The sequence below is a fragment of the Eleginops maclovinus genome, chromosome 13 (genome assembly GCF_036324505.1).
Source record: "Eleginops maclovinus isolate JMC-PN-2008 ecotype Puerto Natales chromosome 13, JC_Emac_rtc_rv5, whole genome shotgun sequence".
Lineage (NCBI taxonomy): Eukaryota > Metazoa > Chordata > Actinopteri > Perciformes > Eleginopidae > Eleginops > Eleginops maclovinus.
In genome coordinates, this window is record NC_086361.1 from 21,034,646 (window position 1) to 21,061,788 (window position 27,143).

At 41.5% G+C, this 27,143-nt stretch overlaps 2 protein-coding genes across 4 annotated transcripts in view; one reads left to right on the forward strand and one right to left on the reverse strand.

Moving 5' to 3' along the window:
- Window positions 1-161: 161 nt before the first annotated feature.
- Window positions 162-8,570, forward strand: LOC134875319 (uncharacterized). Of its 2 annotated transcripts, XM_063899846.1 has the most exons (7): window positions 162-416; window positions 763-870; window positions 1,861-2,057; window positions 3,146-3,205; window positions 4,600-4,791; window positions 6,998-7,144; window positions 7,403-8,570. In XM_063899846.1, the coding sequence occupies exons 2-7, from the start codon at window positions 858-860 to the stop codon at window positions 7,901-7,903; spliced, it is 1,110 nt and encodes a 369-aa protein (XP_063755916.1). In that variant the 5' UTR covers window positions 162-416; window positions 763-857; the 3' UTR covers window positions 7,904-8,570. The 2 variants fall into 2 exon arrangements, with proteins under 2 accessions (XP_063755916.1, XP_063755915.1); XM_063899845.1 differs by lacking the exon at window positions 162-416 and having other exon boundaries at window positions 505-870.
- A 272-nt stretch (window positions 8,571-8,842) lies between these two features.
- The window catches only part of LOC134875323 (hippocalcin-like protein 1), a 40,530-nt gene continuing 22,229 nt past the window's right edge, over window positions 8,843-27,143 (reverse strand). For both annotated transcript variants that reach the window (XM_063899851.1, XM_063899850.1), the window contains exons 2-5: window positions 18,429-18,597; window positions 16,031-16,312; window positions 14,113-14,218; window positions 8,843-13,247 (exon numbers count right to left, since the gene is read on the reverse strand). In XM_063899851.1, coding sequence (XP_063755921.1) covers window positions 13,150-13,247; window positions 14,113-14,218; window positions 16,031-16,312; window positions 18,429-18,524 — 582 coding nt within the window. In that variant the 5' untranslated portion in view covers window positions 18,525-18,597 and the 3' untranslated portion in view covers window positions 8,843-13,149. The remainder of the gene's footprint in view (window positions 13,248-14,112; window positions 14,219-16,030; window positions 16,313-18,428; window positions 18,598-27,143) is intronic.

The window sequence follows — 27,143 nt, forward strand, 5'->3', positions numbered from 1 at the left end:
TATGAACACATTGAATGGACTCGAGCATTCTCAACTAATGTATATTGCACGTCCATACTTTTTCTACCCAAACACATTTTCGTATAATGTAAATAATGATGTAATGCTTTGATAAAGGACAAAAACCGAGGTTTGTTCCAACACGAGGATTGTTACAGATTTGTAAAGTTTCCTTAAAACGAGCTCTCAAATGCATGCACATAAATTATTCAGCGGATTGATGTTTAATCTGATGGGAAAGATCTAATTAAATACAGACAAAGTAAATCATTTCTTTACTTCTTCCGCTTAGAAAACTAGACCAAACGCTCACTAACTGAAATGACGTCACCCTCGCGCGTCCCCGCGAGCACGGCTTCAATCTACAGCACACCTGTCTGTGTAAAGTGTGCCGTAATTTAACAGAGAGACAACGGGTAATTATGAGTACCTTTGGTTTCAAAGTAAAAGCATACAAATGTTGTTTTAAAGAAATAATGACTTTTGGAGTCCTGTGGTATTTGGGAGATGAGATTACTGAAGATTAAAAACCAAGCATGTTCTCGATTTGACCACCAATTGCACTTGTTTACTCATTACTTGCCATTTTCCAAACAACTGCTATATCTTGACACTTAGTTACTAGGCTTATACAACGTTTCAAAATACCTCAAGCCATCAAGTTTACACTTTAGTGATAGCCTACATCGTTAGATAACGCTTATCTTATTTTGAAAAACCTCCGAAGTGTCACTATCTAACTGTCCTGCGGGTTGAGTGCAGAGAGGAGCTAATGTTTGAAGAGAAGAGGACACGCTGATAATATCCACGCGCGAGACTATCCAGCGACCATTTAACTGAATGGTGACCCAACAAAGATGGCTGGTACAGGTAATAACAATAAATAGGCCATGGCTTTGAAGTGTATTCAAATATGATGTCAATTACAGACATGTGTTTGTTTTAAACTTTCGGAATGTTTGTTTGGGTGTGGTGATGTCGCTCCAATCTGGAGAGGATGAATATCTTGTGAGGGAAGTTTTAAAAAAGCCATTATTAATCTATTCTTTTGAATATTTGGACTTATGAAAAGTAGAAATACCTTTTCTAGCAGTTCGCACACACACACAAAAGACCTGTATCAAAGTCCTGGTCCCGATATTTTACGTTATCTTAAATTATTTATACAACTCAAAATCTTCACTAACGTTATTTCTGGAGTAAGTTAGTAGTGCCCTTCTTTTTTGAGCCCATATACTCTGGTCCACAAAGTATCTGAAGCTTAATAGTGTAAATGTGCTAATTGTCTCCTCTCCTCTGCATGGGTTTGCCTCAGTAAAAGCAGGAATTAGTGAGTAAGAATTGCTCCAATATCAAGTTGTGAAACTGTCTTGTCAAATGTTAGAATGGGAGCAGCTACCAGGTGGATATGGGATGTGTCAGATGTTGAATACACACACAAATACAAAGCAATTAACTATTTATCAGAGCTTATAGTATTAAGCCATGACACACCTTTGTCTCTAGATTGGTACTTGTTATAGGCTCTGCTTGTGTATGCAATGTAGGCTTTAGTTTTAATTTGAAAGGCTCATTGTTTGGGGCAAACACAGTATGACTTGAGTTCCCTTTTATTAAAATGCTACACAACTATATTATTTATTGCATGCAGCTAATGTTGATATAGCATTTGTATTATTGTCCTTCTAGCTTCAGACAGTTTCAGTATGAACTGTAGTTATGTGCTCAGCAGCTAATCATTAATACAAGTGACATCTATGCTGGGGTTTTGACCTGCCTCCTGTCTCTCTGGAATCAATACACGTGTAAGATCACGTGAAACGAACTCTGTTTTTATAATGGCTCTGCATATTTTCTCAGGAATGTGTTGTGCCAGCCTGGAGGAGCCGAAGACCCTGATGAAGATGGGTCTGAGCATGGTCCTCATCGGTCACATGAACTTCCTGTTGGGAGCGCTGGTGCACGGCGTGGTGCTCCGACACATCAACCTCCACAAGCAGGCCCGCGCCATGGAGTACGCCATCTCCAACGTGGTCGCCCTCACCTGCGGCCTCGTAGTGAGTGAGAGATTCATGCTGATCCTCCAGCAGTTTGGCAATAACAAGAAGGGGATGATACCTCTCAATGGGAGATCAGGGAAATGTACAATTTGTTCTACACATTTCTTTCATTAGATCTTGGAAATCATATCAGTGCTGTCTTATCAGATTTATAATCTCAAGTTGTAGTATTATGAGCAGGGATATAGTTGCACCCTGCAGACCACAAGCTACAAATGCTGAATAATGTTGCTAGAATTGATCACAAAGTACTATAGATGTTTTCTTAATATCAAAATCAATATAGCAGGCTTTTGCCTCACTGGCAGCTTGTAAAACCATATTCCTGAACAAAGAACCTGCATTTAAACATGTTTATTTACATCGTTGTATTCATACACAGCTGCTTTGTCAGGAACAAATCAACAAATACTTGAAGTTCAGCAACAAAAACATAAAAATACCTTAAAATAAATGTTAATTATGGTCCAAATCACTCCATCTAAAACAAGAAATTACAGGAGCCTATTGGGCATTGCTTTAAATCAACTTTGGCCTGTTCTGCTATTTATTTAGGGGGGGTGGCAGTGTTTAAGAACAAAACTAAAGATACATTTTTCCAGTAATAAAAAGATATGCAGCAAATAAACCTTTTGTTTTTCAATAATTCCATCAGAAATCGCTCCTGTGATTTGAAACTAAAAGGGGTCTAGTGCTAAATCAATGTTCAAAATGGCAAATATGAATCCTTCCAGTATGATTCAATTTTAGACCATCCTTAAAAAAAATAGGGGGTCTCAAACCCGAACCAAATATTTATATTTAATGTTATTTCACTTTAAAAAAGAAAGGAAATTAGATATGTTAGAGTCACAGGTTCATATAGCAGTCAGCCAACATGAAAGACATGAGTTGAAGGGTGTTTTTCACACAGGACCTCAAAGACATTTCTGAAATACTTGTATTGACGACACAGCTCAGATATTTCATCCTTTGACCTTCCTTTTGTTGTTACCTTGAGTGTGTCTCAGACTGGATGAGAATGAAACCATATTTGTGGTTATTTTCTAGCAGTGATACGATTATTCTTTAAAATGTCTCTGCAGGGAATTGTCGTTGGCATTCTGGCTATCATCCTGTCGAAAAACAAGAAGAGCAAAGGCCTGGTTAGTATTATGCTACCTATAAACCGTGATATCATTGGTCTCATTGCGCTGCATGCACACGTGCTTTCTCTTTGATATTTTCACTCTTTATTCCCAGCTTGTGTTTCTGTCCTTTGAGCTCTTGCATGTGGCCGCCAAGTGTGTGAGGAGCTGGAATAGTTTGAGTGTTTTTCTCTCCTCTCTCTTTCCGGCGTTGCAGCTTGGTTTCTGCTCTCCTCTGTTTACTCAGTCAGCTGTCAGACGGGACTGACGAGGCAGCGAATGAGTAAGCCTGGCCAAACCTGCCCCTCTCTAACCACTCCCCGCTTCCTTTGTTGGCAAGATCAACTGTAAACTGGGCAAACTCTGCATCCTGTTATCTTTAACCATCCAGGCATTATGCATGAATAACGAGTAAACACTCCCTTTATTGATATACACACACCTGTATCACAAACCCTGGCTACCACAGCTTGTAATCTGTCTCCTGTATCATTTCTTATCCAGCTTTTATTCCACACACAGTGATTTTTAAATGTCTGTACCTATGTCTCACCTTCTGTAAACCTATTAAGGGATCGGTTGGCTGCTTTTGTACTCGCATGTATTATTGCTCATAGCTGATAGCTTTAATTTCAAATGCTGCAACACCTTACTTGGAGTTTTGATACGGCATTAAAGACCTAAACTAACCATATGTCAGCCCACCTTTTTAAAGGGGCCCTATTCTGCTCATTGTTCATATTTGTATTCTGTGTCTCTCCTGGGACATGTCTCCATGCTTTAATGTTCAGAAAGCTCTTTATTTTTCTCATACTGCCTGTGCTGCAGCACCTCTTATCACCCTCTGTCTGAAACCAGAGCCCAGTCTGCTCTGATTGATTAGCTGGCCAGCTCTGTTTGAATTGATCAATCCTTCAGCGATGTCCCGCCCCTTAGTTTATCACGTACAATGTGTTGGAGCGCTAGCCAATAGAAGCGCTAGTGTAACTTAATGATGTCACTTTAAGATTTTAGCCTTTTGCGGACCATTAACATGCATCAAAAAAGGCCTATATAACTCACTACAGGAAAGGGAAAACCCAGAGGAAAAGGACCTCTTTTTCTTGGTCAAAAATTCCCATGGCCCGCTCACAGTACGTTGACATGACGTTTAAATGCTTAACATAAATGGTCACAAAGCACAGACTTTTTTTCTTTTGCATTGATCCTTGCATTAAGCTCCATGTTGTTAATGCTGCTTTAGATTAAATTGTTCTGTCTGTTTTACTATTGTATTAATCTTTGCTGTCCTTTTTATCTATGTTCTGATTCCCCCCGTTTGCCGACTGGGAGCATTAAGTCTTGATCTTCTCAGCCTTCACGGTTTTGATCCCTGATTTTTTTTCTTTTCTTCCCTCCTGCTCCTCCCACAGACGTGGTCCCTTCTCACCGTCGGAGTGGTTGCAGCACTAATGGCGGCGGCCTCGGCCATTGGACTCTTCGTCTCCATGGTGAGGACCATCATTCACGATGGGCGGAGCCTCCTGACTCACTGCCGCTTCCCCGACGCCATCGGCTACTCCAGCATCACCAACGAGTGTCCTTTTGACCCCACGCGCATCTATGTGAGTGTGTGACAGATGCTGGGATCGAGATTTAAAAGACTTTATTGTTAAATGCAAAATAGCTTTAGCGTAGTTTTTGCAACGCTCCACCAACAATGTATGTATAACCTTTATATGAAAAAGATGTTTGTATCCGTGACAAATCCATGATATATTTGTTCTATTTATATTACGTTTTATTTGCTAGCTACCGGTAAGCTAACCACTCTGTTAGCTTCCGTTTACATAAAACAATTAGGACATATATAAATTCAAGAAGTGCAAAAAAATGCAGAAAAAAGGAAGTAATAAAATGTATTAAAAAAAGATACAGAAATAAAACAAATACAATATATAATATGAAGATATAATACAATCTAAAAAGGATAAATTAAAAGGTACAAACTTTGAGTTTTTCTGCAGCAGCTTGCTCTTTAAACAGCTGGTCATTTTCACTGCAGCATAAACCCAACAGAGCGTCATGGCTGCACATCTTAGTGGCAGTGCCCCTTCTGTGAAATGTGTGTGTGTGTACATGTAGTGTGGGTGAAGGGTAGTGTAACTCAGTCAGTCACATTGGGGCAGAAAAGCTGACCTGACCCTGTCGCTCCTGTTCCGGTGTGCCACAGACAGACTGTCAGGCCCGCTCAGCCTCAACAGCTGCAGCCACACATCAGCAACACTTGGGCATTTTATCACGGCCAGCAGTCTGCAATTTGTGAGGTGACCTTTGTGTTAAGCTGGATTTATAGTTGATGTACGGAGGGTAGTGCCAGTCTGGCTGTAAGCTCACATAGGGTAGCTTTTAACTTATAGTTCATCGTCCGATTTCAGCCATTAGCAGCACAAACATAGCATTAGAGAGAATCGTAACACAGACAGTATTTATTTTCAAATAGGAGACCGCTGCCATGCAGTCGCTCTGTTTACAGCATCACAAGACATTTGTAGTAACCACAAATACTTATAAGTGTATTAAAGCAGGAAATAGGCTGGTAGGATAGCATGTTGTGGATTTAACCCAAAAATCTTTGGCTAACCAAATAGTCCTGAAGCTAATATAGCAAAGCAAATATTATGTAAGACTCTTCATGCTCACGGTAGCTTGAAGAGTCTTACGTCATATTTGAAGTTTGAAAAGAAAATAGAAAGGAAAATAAATTGGGATTTGTAGAGTTTTTAAAAGTCGACATTTAGAAAAAAAATCGAATCTTTTAGGAAAAAGTGATAATTTTGAAGGAAAAGTCAGAAATACCAAAAAGTCGAAAATCTGAAGTTGGAAACAAAATTAGAAGCGGAAAAAGAAGCGAGACAAAAAGTGTGAATTTTTAAAAGAAGATGATTTGGGCCACATGAAGAAGGAGTTAGAATAATGAGAAAATAGTGGGACCTTTTTAAAGTAGGGAAAGTCTGAATTTGTAGGAAAATTTCCGAATTTTGTCTCCAAATTCTTTGATGACTGCCAACTCTATGCTGACTATGGACAGGTACCTCATACAACCCCACTTCAATAATCTGAGGTAGTGAGACAATGAGACATGCTTTAAAAAAAAACCTCCTCCGCCTCCAAATGGTCCTTTTAGTATTCCTGTAATAAGATTTGTTGTTATCATTTTGTGCGTGCTCACTTTTATTTTACCTTGCATTTAATGTTTAAAAATGATGACCTTATATAATAATAATAATCCAGATTTATCCTTTGCCCAGAAACTTGCTGTCAGTACAACTTACTTTGTTATTATCTTCTGAGACGGCTCTCTAGCTGTTCACTCCGAGTTTCCCATTAGCAGGGGACCTTCCAACATGGCTCCCGGCGGGCCTGTTACATCACCTGAAAATATGTTTGGGCTTCTGGTTCTGATATTCATCGCTGCTCAGAGGCACTAATGATGCTTCTTTTTTTTGTGCTTCCTGCCTATTTCGTTGTGGAATCCAAAGAAAGCTCCAAACTTTTCAAACTATAATCGTTAATTCTGTTTGTGGTCTGCGAGCCGGCCCACCTCACAAACGGCTGCTGGCAATTCCCTCTGAACACTTTGAAACATTCTGCCAACTCTCCTCCTGCAAAGTCCCAGACACACTGCTGCTCCCCACAGCCGCCTGAGGAAAAACAGGGTTCTGCATGGCATCATTACCCTCACTGTATCCCTGCTGCTTACACCTCACATCTTCTTTATGGTCCAGCTGGTGGCTGCAGCTAACTCCTCTCCCCCGTTTCTCTCTGCAGAGCACCACCCTGATCCTGTGGGTGCCTCTCATCGTGACTTGTGTGATCCAGATGGTGTTTTCGGCCCGGTGCTCTGCTGTCTGCTTCTCGTTCCTGGGTCTACCTTGCTGCCCTAACAGGAAGAGGAGCAGGGACTTTGGCAGATCGGTGAGATTTCCACTCAAACACACACACTGTGCTGCTGGGCCTTAGGTTTAGAAAAGCTGCTCTGATGTCAGCTGAAGACAGACATAAAATCTTATTATTTAATACCCTCATTGTGGTACATTATAAAACATTAGTAGTACTGATCACATTTCAAGCGTTGGCTCTACAAAGCCAGAAAACGCCCCTGAGGTACAAGGGTTAAGAATGGTTTTCAATAGAGCAATTTATTTTACGAAAATACTTTGCATGTTTGTGTAGATCAATGTGGTGAGGCCGATTGAGGAAGCTGCTCCCCCTCGCTACGCTGAACCTCCCAGAAGCTACGCAGAATCTTCGAGAAGCAATGCTGAATCTCAGAGAAGCTACGCTGAATCTCAGAGAAGCTACGCTCAGTCTTCAAGAAGCAACGCTGAATCTCAGAGAAGCAATGCTGAATCTCAGAGAAGCTACGCTCAGTCTTCAAGAAGCAACGCTGAATCTCAGAGAAGCTACGCTGAATCTCAGAGAAGCTACGCTCAGTCTTCGAGAAGCTACAATGAACCTCAGAGACAGCAGGGAAAACCTCCTCCTCTTCCCCAGCACCTTCCCAAACATCATCAGAGTCTTCCTCCCTCGGATAGACGTCCCCTTCGCCCGCAGCACAAGGAAAGGTCAGACCGAGAGAGTCAGGAAACCAGAGCTGGCAGCCAGCAAAGGCCACCGGAGCAGCACAAACTTCTGGAGAGAGGAACGATGGAGAGGTCCAGCTTCTGGATTTAGACAAATGGAACATACCTAAAGACCAAAGGCATCATACTCAGCTCCCAATGTTCCGTCAGAACTTCAACACTACGAGCTCAAAGCTGGGTATGTTTTAATTAACAGTGCCGATGTTTGAAATATTGGAAGCTCAGGGTCTCTATTCATATCAGGACAGACAGATGAGGAAAATCCTTCAAAGTGAGGACATGGTGCCTGTTCATTCAGAAGAGGAACAAGAGTTTGGCATTTTGGAGAATTTATTGTCTCGCTTTCTTGCCCGAGAGGTAAATAAGAAGATTGATGTCGCTCACGTTTCTGTCGGACAGCTACCAACACCTCTACAGCTCACTAATTACCAACAAGTTTTCCATTTGATTCATTTGTTTTTGCACCGATGATTGGTATCGATCTTCACGTCTAACTCTCGGGAAGTAATCAATAACATGAATTTGTTTTTAATGTTTTATTTAACACATATAATGGAGGCAGGTACAGTAGAAACAGTCCTCACAACTCAAGTGAACAGAGTGCCTTCATTATTTGTATTCTGTTTTTATTAAGGATGGAGATGTCTGAGTGAATGAGTGTAAGTGTGTATGCTTTTGTTCTGATGTTGGTTCCCTACTGCAAGTGTTTTATATTTATTACATTCAACAAGTAAATAAAGTTTCTATTCCTAATTCTGTATCTGTCTTGTGCTGATCTGTGTGCCAGGAGACCTTTCACTTTAATGTGCTGTAATGGCAGCAGCCAGTGGCCTGACTGGAATGACTGGTTACACTCAGACAGATGTAGACACCCTGACAGGCGGCTGGTAACACACCCGCCCACTTCCTGTCAGGGGTTTGTTAATAAGGACCTATACGCTGTTGCTTCACAGGGAAAGGCATGACAGTAGTGTTCAAGAGTCAGACCAGCCATTACTCTCAGCCGGAGACACAGGCACGAGAGATACTATGAAACAAAGAGGTACAGTTTATTTAGCTGAAGCTGTTTACATAAAATAACACTAAATACTTTAGATATACGACTCGAGCAATAAGGGGTTCAATTATATTGCACACAAACATGTTGACAGCAAGGACTGGGTATGAAATCACTGAACCTCTGATTGGTATGTGACTCTGATTGGCCCTATTACTTATTACATGTATCGTGTTTATATAGGTTTTTGTGCAAAGGCTAAAATCCCAATCCCAGCGTTTCTCTCCCAAGACTCCCCCCCTCTGCCTGAGAGCCTCAATTGGACTCCTTTGTTTACCTCCTTAACATAGTGACATCACTATATGGAACACTTGCGCTTGTATTGGCTAGCGCTCCAACACATTGTAGGTGATAGGTTAAAGGGCGGGACATCTCTAAGCTGGTCGACCAATCACAAAAGAGCCGGCCAGCTAATCAATCAGAGCAGACTAGGCTCTGGTTTCAGACAGAGGGTGAAAAGAGATGCTGCAGCACAGTATGAGAGAAATAAAGAGCTTTTTGAAAATTAAAGCATGGAGACATGTCCCAGGAGAGGTACTCAATGCAAGTATGAAGCTGAAAATGAGCAGACTAGGGCCTCTTTAAATTTGAGTTATCTTTGCAATATTTCCATCACCTTAATTTGACGTCAGAGTAAAAGTATTGACCTTGTAGTTGGGCTTTTTTAAGAGGCTCAAATCCTTTTTTTTTATAGCAGTACATTGCCTAGCTTCCATGCTTGTACTTCTTTCTGTTTATTGGAACTGTGGGCATGCTGACTGCCATCTACTGTACAACCCCACTTCAAAAAACCCAGAAATATCCCTTCGATGCGTTCCCAAATACCCAGAAATAAGGACACAGTCCACACGAGCAGCTTTGAAACACATAGGTATATTTCAGGTCCAACTGAACAAACATGACATCCTCACGTGAGGTTTTCATGCAACAGAAAAATTGGAAGGGAGTAAAGGGAGGTTAGGAAGGAGGGGAAGAAAGAAAGAAAGAAAGAAAGAAAGAGGGGTGCATTTATCCAACACAAGGTACCAATTCATCAGAGGCAGTGAGAATAGAAAAGGGTTAAACTGTGGTATAGATCAGGGGGTGGCAACTGTTGTTCCTTTTCCTACCAGCAGGAGGCAGTGACACTATATGATCCCCAAAAGCAGAGGTTAGGAAGCTCCTGTGCAAATGGTTCAAGTTACACTCCCATCCTAATGTCAGGTGCATGCAGGGAGTTTGCCATGACCCGCCCCGCCCCGCTGCACGCAGGAATTCAATTTGTGAAGTAGTGAAATGTTGGGCAATACACATTTAGAAACTCACTTTTGCCAGTTCAGTCTGGTATGAATTGTCGTACCTTTTTTTACCTCACATGGTAGACAGAGAAATCATTTGATGCTGGGTTTTATATTTTCTATAATCAGTGAAGTGAAGCCTGTCTAAAGCACTTAGAAATAGAAATGCTCAACTACCTGAAATAATTGCATTAGTCTGGTTTCAGTGAAGCCTTTCAGTGGTGACATTATCGAGAGGATTTTCTAACAAAAGACTATTGAAGCACTTAAAGTTGGAGCTCAATTACTTTTTTAAAAAGTTTAATGCATAACAATAAGTCATAGGAAGATATGAATGTCATGTCACGATTGTCCTGGCCAAAAATAATTGCAGTTAATGATTTTATCCTTGTAATATTTAATAAACACTCTTAAATTGTCTCTAAAACTTACAGGAGAACTTTATCTTACATTTAAAAAGGCCAAGACAAACATATAATTACATCACAGATAGGAAACGCTACCAAATCACAAATTATTGAGTCTGTCTGCAAAACAAGAACCCTAAAATGTGATTTTAATCAGGCTCTTCTTTCACCTTTCTACTATTATAACAATAACTGATGAAGTCTTACTTAAATCTAAATTCAAAGGTGATTAACCAAACTTAAATCTGAAAAAGGAAATCCAGTTGTCAGGTAAATAAAAGTGTTTATCAATTATGTTACTATATATTTCACTAAAGTAAAGTTGTATAAAATGAAAGTACTCCAGTAAAGTATGTTAGTATTGCACTTAAGTCCAGTAAATCACTTCTTTAATCTCAAAAACACACATACATTGTATACCTTTATCTATAGCAGCCTATAAAAGTAGAGAGCCTGAAGGTCTCTTTCAAAGAATGATGCATTTTTACAGCGTTTTCTCAGTCTGCCCAACATTTAGCTTCTTCACAAACAGAATATGTCCAACTTCCAAACAGTAGATATAAATGGTGATCTGACATTGGAGGCTTTAAATTGCTCCACTCGGTACATGGTGGTGCTGCTATTCCTGCAACCAGTGGCTGTGTTTACAGAATGCACGGTGAGTCTGAAGCGCATTTTAAATCTGTGATATCATAGATTGAAGTCTTTTCAGTTAAATTGGAGAGACCACATTGATGCAGGCTGTTCTCATGCGCACTATAATCCACATCCCACAAAATACGTTTGTACCGTATGCATCGAAGTTACACCTATAGGGGATGGCTCTTTTCCACGTGTAAAAACCGAGGTTTCGTGGTAATTTTGCCCTTTTCGTAGATTATTTAACCAAAATCATGTTCTTTTCCTAAACTTCATCAGGTCTCTTTGTTTCCTGAACCTAACCAAGTTGTTTTCCTGCAAGACAGCAGTTTATTTAGAGCGGAAATGAAACAGTTTGGTTTGATTTTCATGAGGAATAACTTTTCGTTAACCAAAACGGATCTAAGAATGGTTTTGGTGTCGTTGCCCATTTGCAAACCAGTTTATTTCCACCGTGTAACAAACTGGTTTGCATGTATAAGTAGCTGCAAACCAAACTAGAACCAGCTAGCAACTAGAACCATCTGATTTTCAGTGGAAAAGGGGTTATAGGAACCGGTGTACGAGGATACGTCGCAGGTGCATTTTGCTGTCGTGTTTCAACGCGTTTCTTGCTGCTCCAAATATGAAGTAAGGTTTTATATCAGTGCGTATGTAAACACAACCACTTATTCCAGTCTCACGTGTTTGGAAATATTCAGAACAAGTATCTGGGGAAACATGACCCTTCATGTAACTGCTCTGTAAGCAGACTAATCCAGGAGGTTATAAAAGCATTCAGCTGGAGAGTGATGAACGAGCCCTTAGTGAGTTCTCTGTGTGTCAGAGGGACAGGGAAAAGGGGGGGAGGAGGAAGGGAGGAGGGTATGTCCCAAAAGCAAGACAAATACTCAATCATTTCTGCCTGGTACAGTGCTGAGGAGGCTGCAGAGCTACAAAAAGATACTGCTGTGCGTTAACTTTTTTTTTGTGGATTTTTGTCAGTTCATAGGATCATGCAGTATAGTGTGACAGGTTAACGACTATCTCAAATGTACTGCTTGTGTTAAAGAATACTTATAAGAAACAACACAACGTGATAATACTGTAAAGCCTCATTGCATGTCCACGTGCACACATTCAGACACAGCCTTACTTCATAAACACATGGAGGCTGAGACGATATGTGCTACTGGTGATTGATCAAATGCATTATGGAGTTTTTTAAATATATATTCTTCCACGTTAACAAACCAACAAAGAGATCCGTCTGAACTCTCTGTGTCACCGTAAACTGGAACATATCAAAGTACAATAATAAGAAGAATAAAAATGAATAAATAAAACCGCATGACGGAGGAAAAACAATATGTACAAACAATTTAAAAATCAACAAAATGCCAGTAGATATCGATGACAATAAAAAGCTAATGGGATCTTAGGCCTTCTTTTTCTCAGCGAAAGATCATATAGCAGTAAAATCCCAATAACCCCCCCCCCCCCACCCCCATTCAAATCACACCAGGAATTTACGCTACATAATACTGCTTCAATGCCATAGAGTGTGCACCATACACTTCATTTGGTGATATACATAGACGTACAGTATATACATGATGTACATAAGTGTGTGTTGTGTGGAGGAGCAATCCCCCACTCCGCGAAAAAAATCCACACAAAGCTCTCCCTGGAAAATCCGACAGATATTCGGGAACATTACCGGACGCCACCGCTCATTTAACATATCCATGTCCATTCGGCTTTCCCAAATATACAACCAAAAAAAAGAGGATGATGTCAAATGATAATGATGGCTTTTCCTTATCTTCCTAAAAATCCCTCCTCCATTCTTGCACACACAAAAAAAAAAATGATATGAAAGACGAGAACCATCATGCATTGATTTGAGTGTTTCAATAGCAACAGAGGGGGTGAGGAGGAAAAAAGGGTTGCAGCAGGGCAGCGGGAGGGGGGGTGTTCAGAACTGGGAGGCCGAGCTGGGGTCGCATTGGAGTAACCGCACGATGGAGGGGTCGCTTTTGGCACCTTTGATGAACTCCTCCAGGGACAACTTTCCTGCAGACGAGACGGAGAGAAAGGAACATGAAGGAACCAAAACCATTAAACCCCCACAGACTGTTACAACCTTGTGAAAGATCCCTGCTATGCGTGCAATATATAGTACACTCCGCTTATTAGTTTTTGCTCAGCAACACAGCAGTGCAGGAACGAGTCCTAAAACCCGGAAGTGAGTTAGCATTTTACCACTTCCGGTTCCCTCGGATTTCTCCGTACGATTTTGGAAAATAGCTCGAAATAAGGTCTGTAGTTGACACAAATTTAAGAGACGGATCACGTTTTGTTCTATGACATTAGAAACATCAGCAGTGAACCCCCCCCATGTGAAAGATATAAATAAACAAATAAAATCAACAAATACTAAAGAAAGATGACAATCAACTGAAATGTCCATGCCAAATTACTTCCATTTGTCTTGTGTGAGTAGAAGTCTTCAGAGGCACCATTTTTTCACAGATTTAATTTGAATCATGCAAGAAATATAATGAATAACGTCGCTTATCATGAGCTGAAAATACGTTTTTGAATGGGATTCGGTATATTTGTTGTTCATCTTCATTAAATTAGCCCCCTTCTTGGAAAAAGCCTGGAGATGAAAGATTGTATGATTCTCTTTCTGTTATTCCACATCACATTTTAACTTGAAAGTATATAAAAGAATAAATTGTGTTGTAAACTAGGAACTTGTTCTTGTGTAATAGTATTGGAGGATGCCTGTTTTATTGTATTATATAAAAAAATGAATACATTCAGTGCTCGATCCTCTCACAAACGTCCAGTTTAATGAGTACATTTCAAAGATTATTTTCAATAGGCTGTCACATTCCTCACTCCCCCCTCCATGTTTCCATTTCCTCCTCACCATCATTATTGAGGTCCATTTGTCTGAAGATCTTATCCGTCCTCTTCTCCGGCGTTGACTCGTCCTCTGGCATCTTCATCACAGATGACACCATCTTGTAGATGGCCTGATGGACGGATCGGGGCGGCGAGAGAAAGAAAGAGAGAGATGGCGGGGTGGGAGAATAGAGAGGTAAGTGAATGCAAACCGGCAGGAACCCATTAAGGAGACTCAGCATGAGAGAAGAAACACAACGCTAGCTTTTTAAGATGCTGATAAACACGCTCTTCTAAAGACACTGACATTTCCTTCTGATGTTAAGAGCTGCTGTCTGGTCAGCTCATCTGCAAACACCCACGCAGTGTTTGTCACGTCATAAAAACCCGGCAGCATACCGCAGATCACACACGTCAGCTTACCTTTATCTGTTGATCAATACAGAGATTCAGCCGGTGTCGGACGCCGATCTACCAGCAGCTTACATGCCCATTAAATCCTCTCCGTTGGGAAAATATTGTGTGGAAATGGTACGAGCTGTAAAACTTTATCTCTGCAGCTATAAAATAATTTGATGTCTTCATCTGAAAGGAGGCAAAAGACGGGCGTTTGTAGAACACAATTCGGCCCACACTCCATCCTCAGTGCTCGGCAAACAACAAAAGTATGGCAATTAAAAACTAAATTGGGGGTATATGTTGGGTTACATTCAAGGCTTTTATTTCTCTAACCCTAACCCTAACCCCAACCCTTTTGACAAGGATGTGAAGGGTGAGGATGATGTGGTGTGAAAACAACTTCCTTTATCCGGACAATCTCTTTTTCTCCCCATCACTCTATAAAATGACACAATAGGCCCCCTCCTCTCTCATCCAACGGTATGTAACCTCAATGATCTTGAGGATAATCCCAGTACCCTACACACTCAGGGATAAACTCTGGTTAAAATGAACTTGCTAATCTTTGACACACACCAACACCAACATCTCCACATACGAGTCTCCACTTCTTCTCTTCAGGATCAACAGGATTACAGACTAATGTAGTGTAATATTTAACAGCCTTTATACAACTGATGCCTATGTCATTCATTTGAGTATGCTATGCCTTTTAGAGTCTTTGCATATCTGAGCCTCTTTACACATACTTATAGGAGAGTTTTAACTTACATAATTAAACTGAGCACTTAGCATGTCTGCTCTCTCCGCAGATTGTTTTGCCGGCTAGAAGCTAAGCTATGTTTGGACATTTGTGACACCATTTGGGGGTCTTTCGTATCCACACATACAGTATGTATCATGTTAAATATCCCAATTAAACCAATTTGGGGGATTTCCTTTTTGGGGCTCTAAAAAGAAATCCAATCCTTTACAAAGAAACTCCAATGAATTATGGAACTCATCCAGGCTAGGTGACACGTTTACTCCTGATGCAACACGCATTTTAAAGGGAAAATGTACCCCAGAGATCTTACGTACTAAAGTGTATCTCTATTTCCTGCTTGTCACGTTCTCCAGCTCTATAAATGTCCTTCTTGAGATGATTTAATACCGAGTTGTCAGATACAATCTCTGTGCACCAACAGCGTGACCTTCATCTTCTGCTGAACCCAAAACACTCTGTTATCACTTATCCAAATGCCAAAACACTCCTCAGATGGGAGCCAGCGCAGAGAGGTACTTTGAGTGAGTTGTATGACCTCGTACCACCTAGTATTATCAGGTGTGACCCCCCCTCCCCCCGGTCATCCTCTCTTTGTATTTAAATATACAACGCCAACTCTACTCTTTCAAATCGGCAGACAGTGATGCTCTCTGTATGACTTTCTTTCAAGAAATATGAAAGCTGCATGGTTTGGTTCTTTATCTACATTTGTTAATAAAAATGTCCGTCCAAAATCCTTTTCATCTCCCCCCTTTCCCACAACCAATCCCTTCCTCACCTGTACAATCTCCAGCATCTCGTCGCGGCTGATGTATCCGTTTCCGTCCAGGTCGTACATGCTGAAGGCCCACTTCAGCTTCTGCTCCAGCTTGCCCCGCGACGTCACGCTCAGGGCGATGATGAACTCCCGGAAGTCTATCGTCCCGTCTGCATTGGTGTCGAATGTCCGGAAGACGTGCTCGGCAAACTTTGAGGCGTCACCGTAGGGGAAGAAGTTGGCGTAGATTTTCTTGAACTCTTCGACATTCAGGGTCCCGCTGGGGCAGTCCTTCAAGAAACCCTGAGGTAAAAAGAGGTCAGACGAGGGTGAAAAATAATGATTTAACACAATATAGTACATCTTTATAATACAAGAGGAGAGCAGGCATAAATAAAAGCCATCTGGAACAATCAAGAACCATATGACACTGAAGAAGTCCGTATTGAAAAGTCTTGGATAGTTGTAGGCAGGTTTGTCTGTCACATTTGATAAAGCAGCATTGTTCCAGAGGAAAAAGAGGAAGTAAAAGTCACGTCAGCCTCAGCCTTTTGTTCGGCCGGAATAAAGCTCTCTTTTTTTTTTTAAAGGCCTTTGAGATAAAGTCAGAGAGGTGACAAAGTCATTGTCACCATTTCAAGCCTGGAATTACTTTTCGATCGTCTTATGAAATATTCTCATAAGTGAGGGTGGAAAAGTTCTAATAACACGTTTTTTATTGCCAGTGTCTTGACATTTTTCTGAAAAGGCGCTTCAACCTTTTCCTGGTCTCTAGCCAATGATTTCTCCTACAAAGACAAGCTAGATAACTTCTCAGAGACCTCGGGCTACCAGACATCTAGGGGAATTTACTGTGCACTTTATGTGACATCTCCATCATCCTGGAGCTGTTAATCCTCTGAGAGTGAGCACCATCAGGACCACGGTCAGTGTGAAGAGACCCAGGGTCAGAGGGGATTAAGTCCCAGGTCAGGAGGGTAAGAGTTTAACATGTGCAGCTCTTATTCAGGACGGCTCACACAGCTGTTATATAGGTTTAATCCATGCATCTTGTTGTATAGCCATTAGACAAACACACTATCCATGCACACATGATGAGATAACCCCTGCGGTCAGGACACTGCGGCATCTCATCATGCTGAGGCTTAACAGACTGGGGCCGGGTGTTGCTCTGTCTTATACCGAGACAAACATTGTGACCCTTAAGGCTGCTGTCAGTGTTACGAATTATTTCTGTGCCCTGTCCTGCGAATGATCACGGCAACCCCATTGCGAATAAAGACTACCAGGAGCAGGCAGAAGCTTCAACGCTTGCTTCCTCTTGTTGGGGAGTGAGTTGTTATGCCACAAGCAAAGGAGTTTAACTATCTTGGGAGCTAAGGGGGAGCAGAGCCAGGAGGCAAAGCTCTCCAGTCCGTCTGACCGTCATCTATGGTTATGGGCTTTTGGGAAGTGAACTAATGAATGAGAGTGCGGACACAAGCAGCACAAATGAGTTTCCCACAGAAGTAAGTGGTGGAAACAAAAACAGAGCTAAAATAAGAGTAATTTTTGGACCTATATTTGGCCAGATCTACAAATGCAAGTGAATTCTAGTGCTGCTCTATGTCTGCTAGATTATGCAACAGACTACACTTAAATACCAGGTCCAAGACATCAACTTTGATGTGCGTAAAATCAGTAAATGCAGATTCAAGTGAAAGCGAAAACATTTCAATATCGAATCACATGTTAGCTTAAAGGTAAAAGTCCTGCAAAATGTACTTAACTATCCAAAGTAAAAGCTACTTATGCATTATGTGCCTCTCAGCGTTACATAATAATCAGCCTCGTTGCTGATATTGTTCTCTGTGTGTGGATCATCATGGCAAAATGTGTTCCTGGAGACGCTTATTGTAGCTGGAGCTTCCACAGAGGAGGTTTGGATTAATCTGCCTGGTGTTTACTCTTCTGCTGAGTGGATTGAACAGATTTTATAAACACAGAGGCGTCAGAACACTTTGCAGATGGTTCGTTGAGCTCCAGCACAAGGCCTGGTTGGAAAATGGGCATGGATTGATTAAGTGCGGCTTTGTGGCAATTGGATTCCCTACCAATTGCCCCTACGTCTCTAGCCCAATTTGATATTATGTTGCTTTACAGGTGTGTGTAAATGAAGGCTGAGTTCATAGATAGATGTGGTCCATAAGTAGGGGAACAGGAAGTGGGTTTATAGCCATTGTCCTGGTCCGATTTGCTGGATTTAATCACAAAATGTTTACTAAAGTATTTCAATTGTAGTGCATGAGTAAATGTAAATAGCTGCTTCCCACTACTGGATTTGTTTCAGTAGTAGTAGCAGTCCATCACCTATGACTGGGTGCAGCACGATAATGTGCAGCCAATATGCAGCCTCAGTGTAAAGTGTGTGTCGACGTACCTTGTACCACTCCTGCAGCTCGTGGTCGGAGAACTCTGTGTTCTCCCGGAGGTCCTGCAGCATCTCGGGCCGCAGCTTGCTGTTCTGTTTCCCCATGGCAGCGGGACTGGACTCTTGGTTTTCTTAACAACAACGGTGACTATAGCGCTAGCCAGGCTGCTCTTCCCACCTGTCAATCAGAGAGAGAAAGAAACAGCTCAGCAACAATTACCCAGAGAGGAGGAGGACCTGACAGAGGAAATGCAGTTTGTCAGCAAAAACTCAGCAGCAGATAGAAAATACATACGATTAAAAAGTAGGATTCATTAAGCAAGATTATAGAGGTAGAAAAGCCCCCCAAAACCACGATCTGGTAAATGTTGAATGACAGACTAGGGGTTTTGCAAATTGACTCACAAAGCAAACACGGGAAGAAGCCAGAAGGCTGTTTTCTGCAACATGCTGACGAATAGATAAAAATGACTGTGCATGAATTGCTTTAATGAAATCAAAGCGAGCCTCGTCACGGTATTGCGTCCCCGTCCCTCGGACATGTGATGTTATGCAATGCTACAAGTCTTTAAATGATGCATCACATTTGCAAAAGAGTAAATAATCCCGAAAGCACCCTGTGACGTCAAGCGTTAGCCCACTGATCAAATATATGGGTTTATCTGGCCAGCTGTGTGTTTGTGTGTCAAATCAGCTGTGCGGTGTGTGTGTGTGTGTGTGTGTGTGTGTGTGTGTCCTAATCTTCATCTCAGCTCTGAGCTGCCTGGCAGAACACGATCTCAGAGATTCTACTACGTCATGACTGTCAATATGCACGTATTATCTTACAATTCCGGCATTGTACCCATTGAGCACAATGTAATTAAGGATTTACTTTAATTGATTAAATGTGTTCATTTGGTCGTTACGGGATTAAAATAGAAAATCACAAAAACATCAACCTTGATTTTTTACTTAGTGAACGAGAAAAAGCAGGCATAGATTTCAGAACTCTTTGTCCAATTATAAGTGTTTTTATACCTCAAATGCCCTTAAATTCCTTTAAAAATACACTATCTAACATAATGCAGATCTGATGAAATACCTTAATATATGCAGACCATTTGATTGTCCTGGAATTACTTCTTTGTTTAGGGAAAATATCAGATTTTGCAACTGAACTGAAAAACAAAGATCCCTTTGGAGTACATATTATTGAGAACACATAATGTTATTTATTGCATCATAATGGAATTTTACCCCCCCAAAACACTGTCCAGCTACAAGTTACAAAAGACTGCTATTACCTTTCATTGCTACTTGACTATTAGCTAACCTTACATGACCCGAGTTCTTATTTGAGAAGGTGTTCGGTGTGTTTTCAGGAGGGATTAATAGGTGGGGATTAAAGTGCAGAAGTGAACAACAAACTTGTTATCTTTGCTTCCCTGCGCCGGACAGCTAATTAGCCTGTGGTCTGCCATGAAAGAACTTTCTCCTGAGTTGTGTGAATAAGTTTAATTGTTAGTTTATATTGCAGAATCACTAGGGATTAAACTCCTCAAGTGAGACTTGACCAGCCTCCCCGACCTCCAGACTCTCTGCAGTCTTTCGAGGTAATTACACCCAAAACTCTGTCTGTGTGAGAAAGTGAGAACAAGCACAGGCCTGTTTGTTTTTATATGAACTCTAGAGAGTCAAACAGTATGTGTGAGGCATCTGAGAGCCTGCTGAGAACTTCAGACAAGCAAAACTAACAAGCCCAATCCTTTGTTTACTCGATAAACAAAATGAAACTCATATTAGTTCCTCTCCTCCTGATGGCGGTTGACAGTTATGCTTTATCTGGAATTATGAATCATAGTAAAGGGCGGGTTTAGCTTTCTATTTCCATGCCAATCAAATAGATATCAGGAAATGGACAAACAATGGAGTACAAACTAAATGGAAACAACTTTAATACTAACAAATAGCTCTCTCAGGGAACAGCAGAGAGAAGCACAGTGTCAGGATGCATAGGTAACTGGAATTTAATCTGTATAAAATCCAACATTAACAATGAGTTTACACTGCAGGATGCAGGGATCATTGTTCTATGGTTGCCTTGCCTTGCCTTGCCTTGCTTGTGTGACTTTAATCCAGATTCACCATTTAAGTGACATCAGAGGTAGATATAACAGCTTTGGACTTATCAAAAAGCCCTGTTTCATAACAAGGACGGACAATTAACCTGAAATAGGGAAACTGGGGATGCCATCTACTGACTATGGACACTTGCCTCACACAACCACATTTCCATTTCTTTAATATGATAGAATAGATATGCAACCAAGTACAGCTCAGTCAGTCTTAAGCTCCAAACACAACCTTAGGACAAAAGTGAACAAATGACTTTTTCCTCGAGGAGTTATTGAGTGGTGTTTTGCAGCGATGAACTCTATCTGAAACAAGTATCTGCCTCGCTATAAAACAGTCATTTGTGTGTTTCAGTTGAGCAGGCGAGGCAGAGAACAGAGCAAGTGCACCGCTGTGTCCAAGATGAGTGTTTGGAAAACACACACCTGTCATCCACGCATTGACGCACATATTTTCGAGTACCTGTGGAGATAAATGTAGCTGCCCACGCTGTCAAAGAGGCAAACACAGAAAAATGAAGCGCACTGTAGCTCCTTGTGTGTCTGGACATGTGGGTCAGGAGGAGAGTGAGAAGAAGAGGCTTTAAGGAGAGGATGAGATTTAATTGGATAGATAAAGATTCACTAATTAGAGCAGCAAGTGCTTTGGAATGGCACACAGACTTACAGAGCTAACTATCGCCCTAATTGGCTTGTAGCAAAAGTTAATAAGGAAATTGAATACAAAGAAAGAAAACAGAAAGTACAATTAAGTTTAAAAGTACATGAAGGGTGTCATCCTGGTAAAATGGGGTTATAACATCAAAGGTAAAACTGACCAAATGCCATCCATTCATAAGAAACATGCGGTTAAAAGCCCTGGAAACTGTCATGAGTTGGAGCTGTTTTGCCAAAACTGCAATTTAATTAACTCGATTCTTCAGAAAAAGTTTGAGACATCCTTAGAGAGTTTAACTCTGCAGAGTTCCCTGACCGCTCTGTAAGGAAACAATTGCCCGGATATGTGTTTCATTTGTAATTATAGACATGCAATCCATCCTTAAAGGAACCTTGAATGACAAAGGAGGAGTGCAGACCACCATCAAGGCCAATGGTGGAGGAATAAGCTCATTTGATGTTCCCAATTCCCAAGTTTGAAAGTCATTCTTTGTACCACAGTGTGTTTATTTACTCAGTCGTAATGCAGAATCAATAAGGACGCCTCATGGGAATCTCCAGGAAATATTTCTCTTGATTATTCCGATACAACATGAATTAACCAGAAATTCCCTATGGCCATCATCAGGATGGAGCTGCCATCCATGGAGGACCTCTACACCCAGCGGCTCAGGAAGAAAGCTCACAGGATTATCAAAGACCCCCATCGCCACAGCAACAAACTGTTCTTCCCACGCAGCATCAGGACCAAAACCACCAGACTCAGAGACAGCTTCGTCCCACAGGCCTGGGTCTTTTGTTTTTCATTTCCGTATCTGCACTGTAGATGCTGTGCACATGAGAAAAAAAGCATTGAATCTTGAATTGATGTGGACCAGAGAAACCAAATTTGTGTCTCCACCCACCAACATGAATTTCCGTTGGTGCTTCAATCAAGTTTCATGACAACCGGGCAGATAACTGGACAGACGAATAAATAACTGCTTGATTGCAAATATTTAGAAATGACTTTTAGACCAAATTGAACAGAGCAGGGAAAAAGCTCTTAGACCGTTGAAGGAATCAACCAGTGTTGTTGTTTGTTGACTGGAAACACTCTGCCTCTATTGGACCAACAATACATCTGTAAGAGTAGGTGTTAAATCACACGACAGTCCACTACAGATTTGGACAAAGCCCCGGAGAACAAAAGTGTAACCTGACAGGAATGCTCTCCACTATCTACAACTGCACAACAAATCCTATTCGAACAGTCTGACCTTTTCACTCCCCGCGCTCTCCCTCCCCTCGTCATAGCGTGTTTCCTTCTTTCTTTAACCCAGCTGTGACCGCTGAAAGCTCACCATACACCTCTCTTTCTGCCTGAGGATCACAGACGGGTAAAAATGATTCTGTCGTCGCCAGACACAGTTGTTTAAACCCCCCCGTGGCCCCCCTTAAATCTGTACTTTCATTCAAATCCCTCCATACTATCCGTCTGTTGTTCATCCCTCCGTCCTCGGACACTGATCCCTCATCTATCCCTCGATGCTTGTGAAGCCTGGTGCACACTAGGGGATTTTAAATTCCTAATTGACTTTAAAACGAGGTAGACCACGGACAAAACTAAATACAGACGCAGGAGCACACATTTGGTATTCATACTCAATAATATCAGAGTGGCGACTTTAAGATCTCACGTGATAAAACGAGAGTCCCACTCGGTAACATTGAGTCTGTACCTGCTCTCACTACTGGATCATTCGGGAGGATTAGCTACTTATACCTTTAGCCTTGAACCGGGAATGACCCACGCGTTTGTCTAGGGGGACAAAACGTAACTAAATTCTGCCCAATTATCTTCGAGTGTGGGGTAGGCATTGCGGCAGTCGTTGTTGCTGAACCACGCACACACACTCTGCCCCTTGAACATCTGTTTTAAAGCTACTTAGCAGGTCATTCACCTCTAGACTGAGGATCCCTCTACAAAGGAGACAAGAGAAGATAGAGAAAAGAGAGGATAATGCAGGCAAATTATGCAAAATGGATGGTAGGATCACATTCTGGTTCAAAAGCATTCTCACAATGCCTGCAGCTCCTCTTTTCACCCTCAGTCTGAAACCAGAGCCTAGTAGGCTCTGATTGGTTAGCTGGCCGGCTCTGTTGTGATTGGTCAACCACTTAGAGATGTCCCGCCCCTTTAGCCTATCACGTGCAATGTGTTTGAGCGCTAGCCAACAGAAGTGAGAGTGTTAGGTAGTGATGTCACGGAAGTAAACAAAGGAATCCAATAGAGCTCCTGCAGATGATGTCATATATGCTGGTCACGTGACGAGATACGACAGGGGCAGCCATTTTGGCAGTCATCGCGGCAGTAAATTGACAGGCACTGGCAGACTGTCAAGGATGGTGGATAACTGCTGTGCACCAGGTTGCACAAATAGGCGTGGGAAAAAGAAAGGTGTATCGTATTATCGCATTCCTAAAGACGCGGAGAGGAGGGAGAAGTGGATTGGAGCGATTAAAAGAGCCAGGAGCCTTCAGAAAAAGACTGAAAGATGGGACCCCCCGGCCGTTGGCTTTCGCTTATGCAGTGATCACTTCATATCAGGTGGGTGAAGGAATACAGTACAATGCTACAAAAAGTTTCTGGTCAGTTTAATTAAATTTAATTAGTTTAATTTAAGAAGTAGCACCCAGTTATTATAGCTAACGGACACTGTGATGTCCCTTTTTAACTCAACAAGTGTGGCTCTGGCGCAGCCTAGCCAGTTAGCAAGTTAGCTTGTAGCAAGCTAGTGGTAAACAAACCCGTGTTGAAATATTCCTTCTTATTTTGTAGGGAGAAAGAGTGATAATCCGTTGAGTCCGGATTTTATCCCCTCAATTTTCGATTACCTTCCATCTCCAGAGAAGAGGAGACATAAAACGAGACTGGAGGTTTTTAACAGAAGGCAGAAGGCTAAACTGCACAAAGTAGAGCAGTCATTCCTCACCACCACCCATGGCTTTAGTTGACTTTCATTAAGCCTTTGGGAGTGATTAACCTATATGAAATTCCAAAACAGATAAATAAAGGTAAAAAACGCCAGCCACTTTGGTTGAGTACGATCAAAAATACAAACTAGCAAGTTACAGATGCACTGCAGTAGCTATCCAAGCTAAAAAACATGCTAACGTGACACTTCCGTAGCTAGCCAAGCTAATAAACAAACAATGCTAACGTGACACTGCCTATCAAACTGGAATAATTTAATACTTACCCTTGCAGTGATGATGCCGAAGTTTTTGGATGTAAGACTCCACAGTTGAATGTTGTTTACGAAGCCGGACTGACACCATTTGTAAGCCTCCAAGCTTTTGTACGCTCTGAGGGAGTCTCCTGAGTACACTGATGGAAAGCTTACAAGATAGCTGTGGATGTCTGCGTAGCGCAAGTCGGGTACATCGTCTTCAGAGCAGGAGGTTATGCTCTTGAAAAGCACACCGGGTGAATTATATGGGTCGCTTATATTTAATCTCTCTAATTTTGTACTATAAAGCCGAATTTCACTTGAATTAAAATGAGAAGTATACTCGCTCGGTAAGAAAACACTGGCACCGGTGGTCATGTTGACTGCCAAAATGGTGGCTCCCAACCAAAAGTCACGTGACCGCAGGAGCTCTATGGAGCATTTCAGGCACAAAAACCTATACAACAAAACTATAGGAAAGGGAAAGACAAAACGCATAATAGGACCTCCTTTAAGAAGGAACACTACCGACCCATCTTTCAAACCTAGAGAATTAAAACGATTTGAAACCAAGAAAATGTGAAACTGTTCTCCTGATTGATAAAAAACTCATCTCAACTCAGGAAACAAATTCATTTTCTGGTTGAGTTATGCCACTAATTAGTACTTTATCATGTTCGTAGCCAATATTACTGCCTTCAGTGGAAATGAAATGTAACCTTTCTCCTTGTGTATGAGGTGAAAAACAATCAGACAATAGAATTGCAAACTGAGCCAGGAGACAGTTCACTTCAGGCTGGGTTTCGATTAGGAAATAGATTTATATTGACAAAAGTGATCCATTTATTTTATACACCATGCAGAAAGAGCTATATTTTTAAGATGTTTTTCCACCCTGATGGATTTTTTGATACCTCTATAAATGTCTCAGTACATTAAACTTTCTGATCACCAAGGTTTATATTTAAACAAACACTAGGTCCAGGACTTGCCAGTATGCGTGGGCACAGAGGAGGCTATGAATCTGCATGGTAAACCTTTAGAAGAAAACCTTGAGGGACGGCTCGTTTAAGCTGCCAGTGGCTGATACTTCGTGCCAACATTATAACTGGATTTTTTTTTTATAAGGCCACTTTTATTGCCCTGAAGCCCCCTCAGAAGCACCTTATGGCACATCAGCGTGCACTAAAAGTAATTTCATTCTTTGAGTTGGGGTTAGCCGCTCCTTGAGGAGGATTGGAGCAGGTTTCGCTGCAGATTTTTACAGACTGTAGAGTGAAATCCTCCCAAACGAGGCTGGAAGGATATTGACTGGCTGTGGTAAGGGGAGGCACCGCCATCTCCCGAGGTAGATGACTCTGGTGAGACTTGCTGGCCAATTTCAGGGTTTTAATAAAAAGTCTTGTTACAATACCTACGTTTTAGCGGCAATAAATTGAAGCAGAAAGACAGCAGAGTGAGATTGGAAGAAGCTGGAATGGAGGCATTAGCGATAAGTCTAAAGTCCAATTTAACATTTGAGAGAGCCAGTGTTTTTTACCCTGTTTAATGTGCTTATAAGTCAAGAAAAGGCTGCCTTCATATTGACTGCCAACAGCTCAGCCATTAGGGAGCAAGAGGGATGGAGAGGCAGAGAGGCGGAGAGGATAGAACGCGAAACAGAGGGAAGATAGATAACATGGGGAGGGGTTTGAAGTATGCGGCACTAGAATAAAGCAGACAAAGCGGGTGTGACAAGAAAAGAAATCGTTGGATCAGAAAAAAATGACAAGCACCATTGATTTCTTCTTCTTCACTTGAGTTGTTTTCAGCCTCCCGCTGCGTCTCCTCACAGCGCAGCAATCTGAAAGACCACCTGAGATGCCGGCTGCTTTTACCTTTCCTCCATATTTCTTTCCTTTATGCGTCTTCCCTCTCCAGCTTTCCTGTAATTTCTGCCAAGCTGTTCAACTTTTATCCTCCTTGAACTTCCATCTTGTTGGACAGCCTTCTATTATCTAATCTCTTTCAGACGGATTGTTTCCAGTCTTGATGAGATGTTGCAGGTATTGAACCAGATAGTGTTTTGAAAGATGTTCTCTGTCGCCGCATTTACAGACTAACAGGAAGCTCGGACATTGTCAATTTAGGAGGGTTTGTTTTCAATAGGCTACTCTGAAGTTAGCATCGAGCTCCCAAGACCAAAAGCAATGGGATTTTTCCAATGAATTTTGAAATATTGCAGAAATTGGGATCAGGGCAAAACACACTTTTATGGCACTTACTTACGTTTGGTTAAAGCGTAAATACTTGAAGTGACTACAGCACATCACCACCGCTAAGCTAAAGGAGGCTAAAGTTTGGCGTGATGACGTAGTTTCATTTAGACACTTTGAAGCAACCGCTGTTTTAATGACACATAACATTTTCAGATATCCATCAGTGGGGTATTTACTGACATTATCTCGACGACTTTTATCAACCATAGACCGTATTTTGGGAATCCAATCAAATACTCCTTCAAAAACCATTGACTTCAAGACAAGAAGCTAGGAAGGGATTCATTCCCGCATCCATTTTGTCATTGGTCTACTGTACATCTCCTATTCTATCTTTACTCAACCCTCAAATTCCAACTGCATTACTTTAAATAAAGCAGATTAAGGCTCCCCTAATATTATTTTCATTATCAGTTCATCTTTAGACAACTTTCTCTGTCACTCAATGTCTCGTTTGAGATATAAACTCAGATTCTGAAACAG

Coding starts and splice junctions, on each gene's coding strand:
- LOC134875319 (XM_063899846.1), top strand. Junction 3,206..4,599: donor ACAAGAAGAGCAAAGGCCTG/GTTAGTATTATG, acceptor CTCCTCCCACAG/ACGTGGTCCCTTCTCACCGT. Junction 4,792..6,997: donor TTGACCCCACGCGCATCTAT/GTGAGTGTGTGA, acceptor TTCTCTCTGCAG/AGCACCACCCTGATCCTGTG.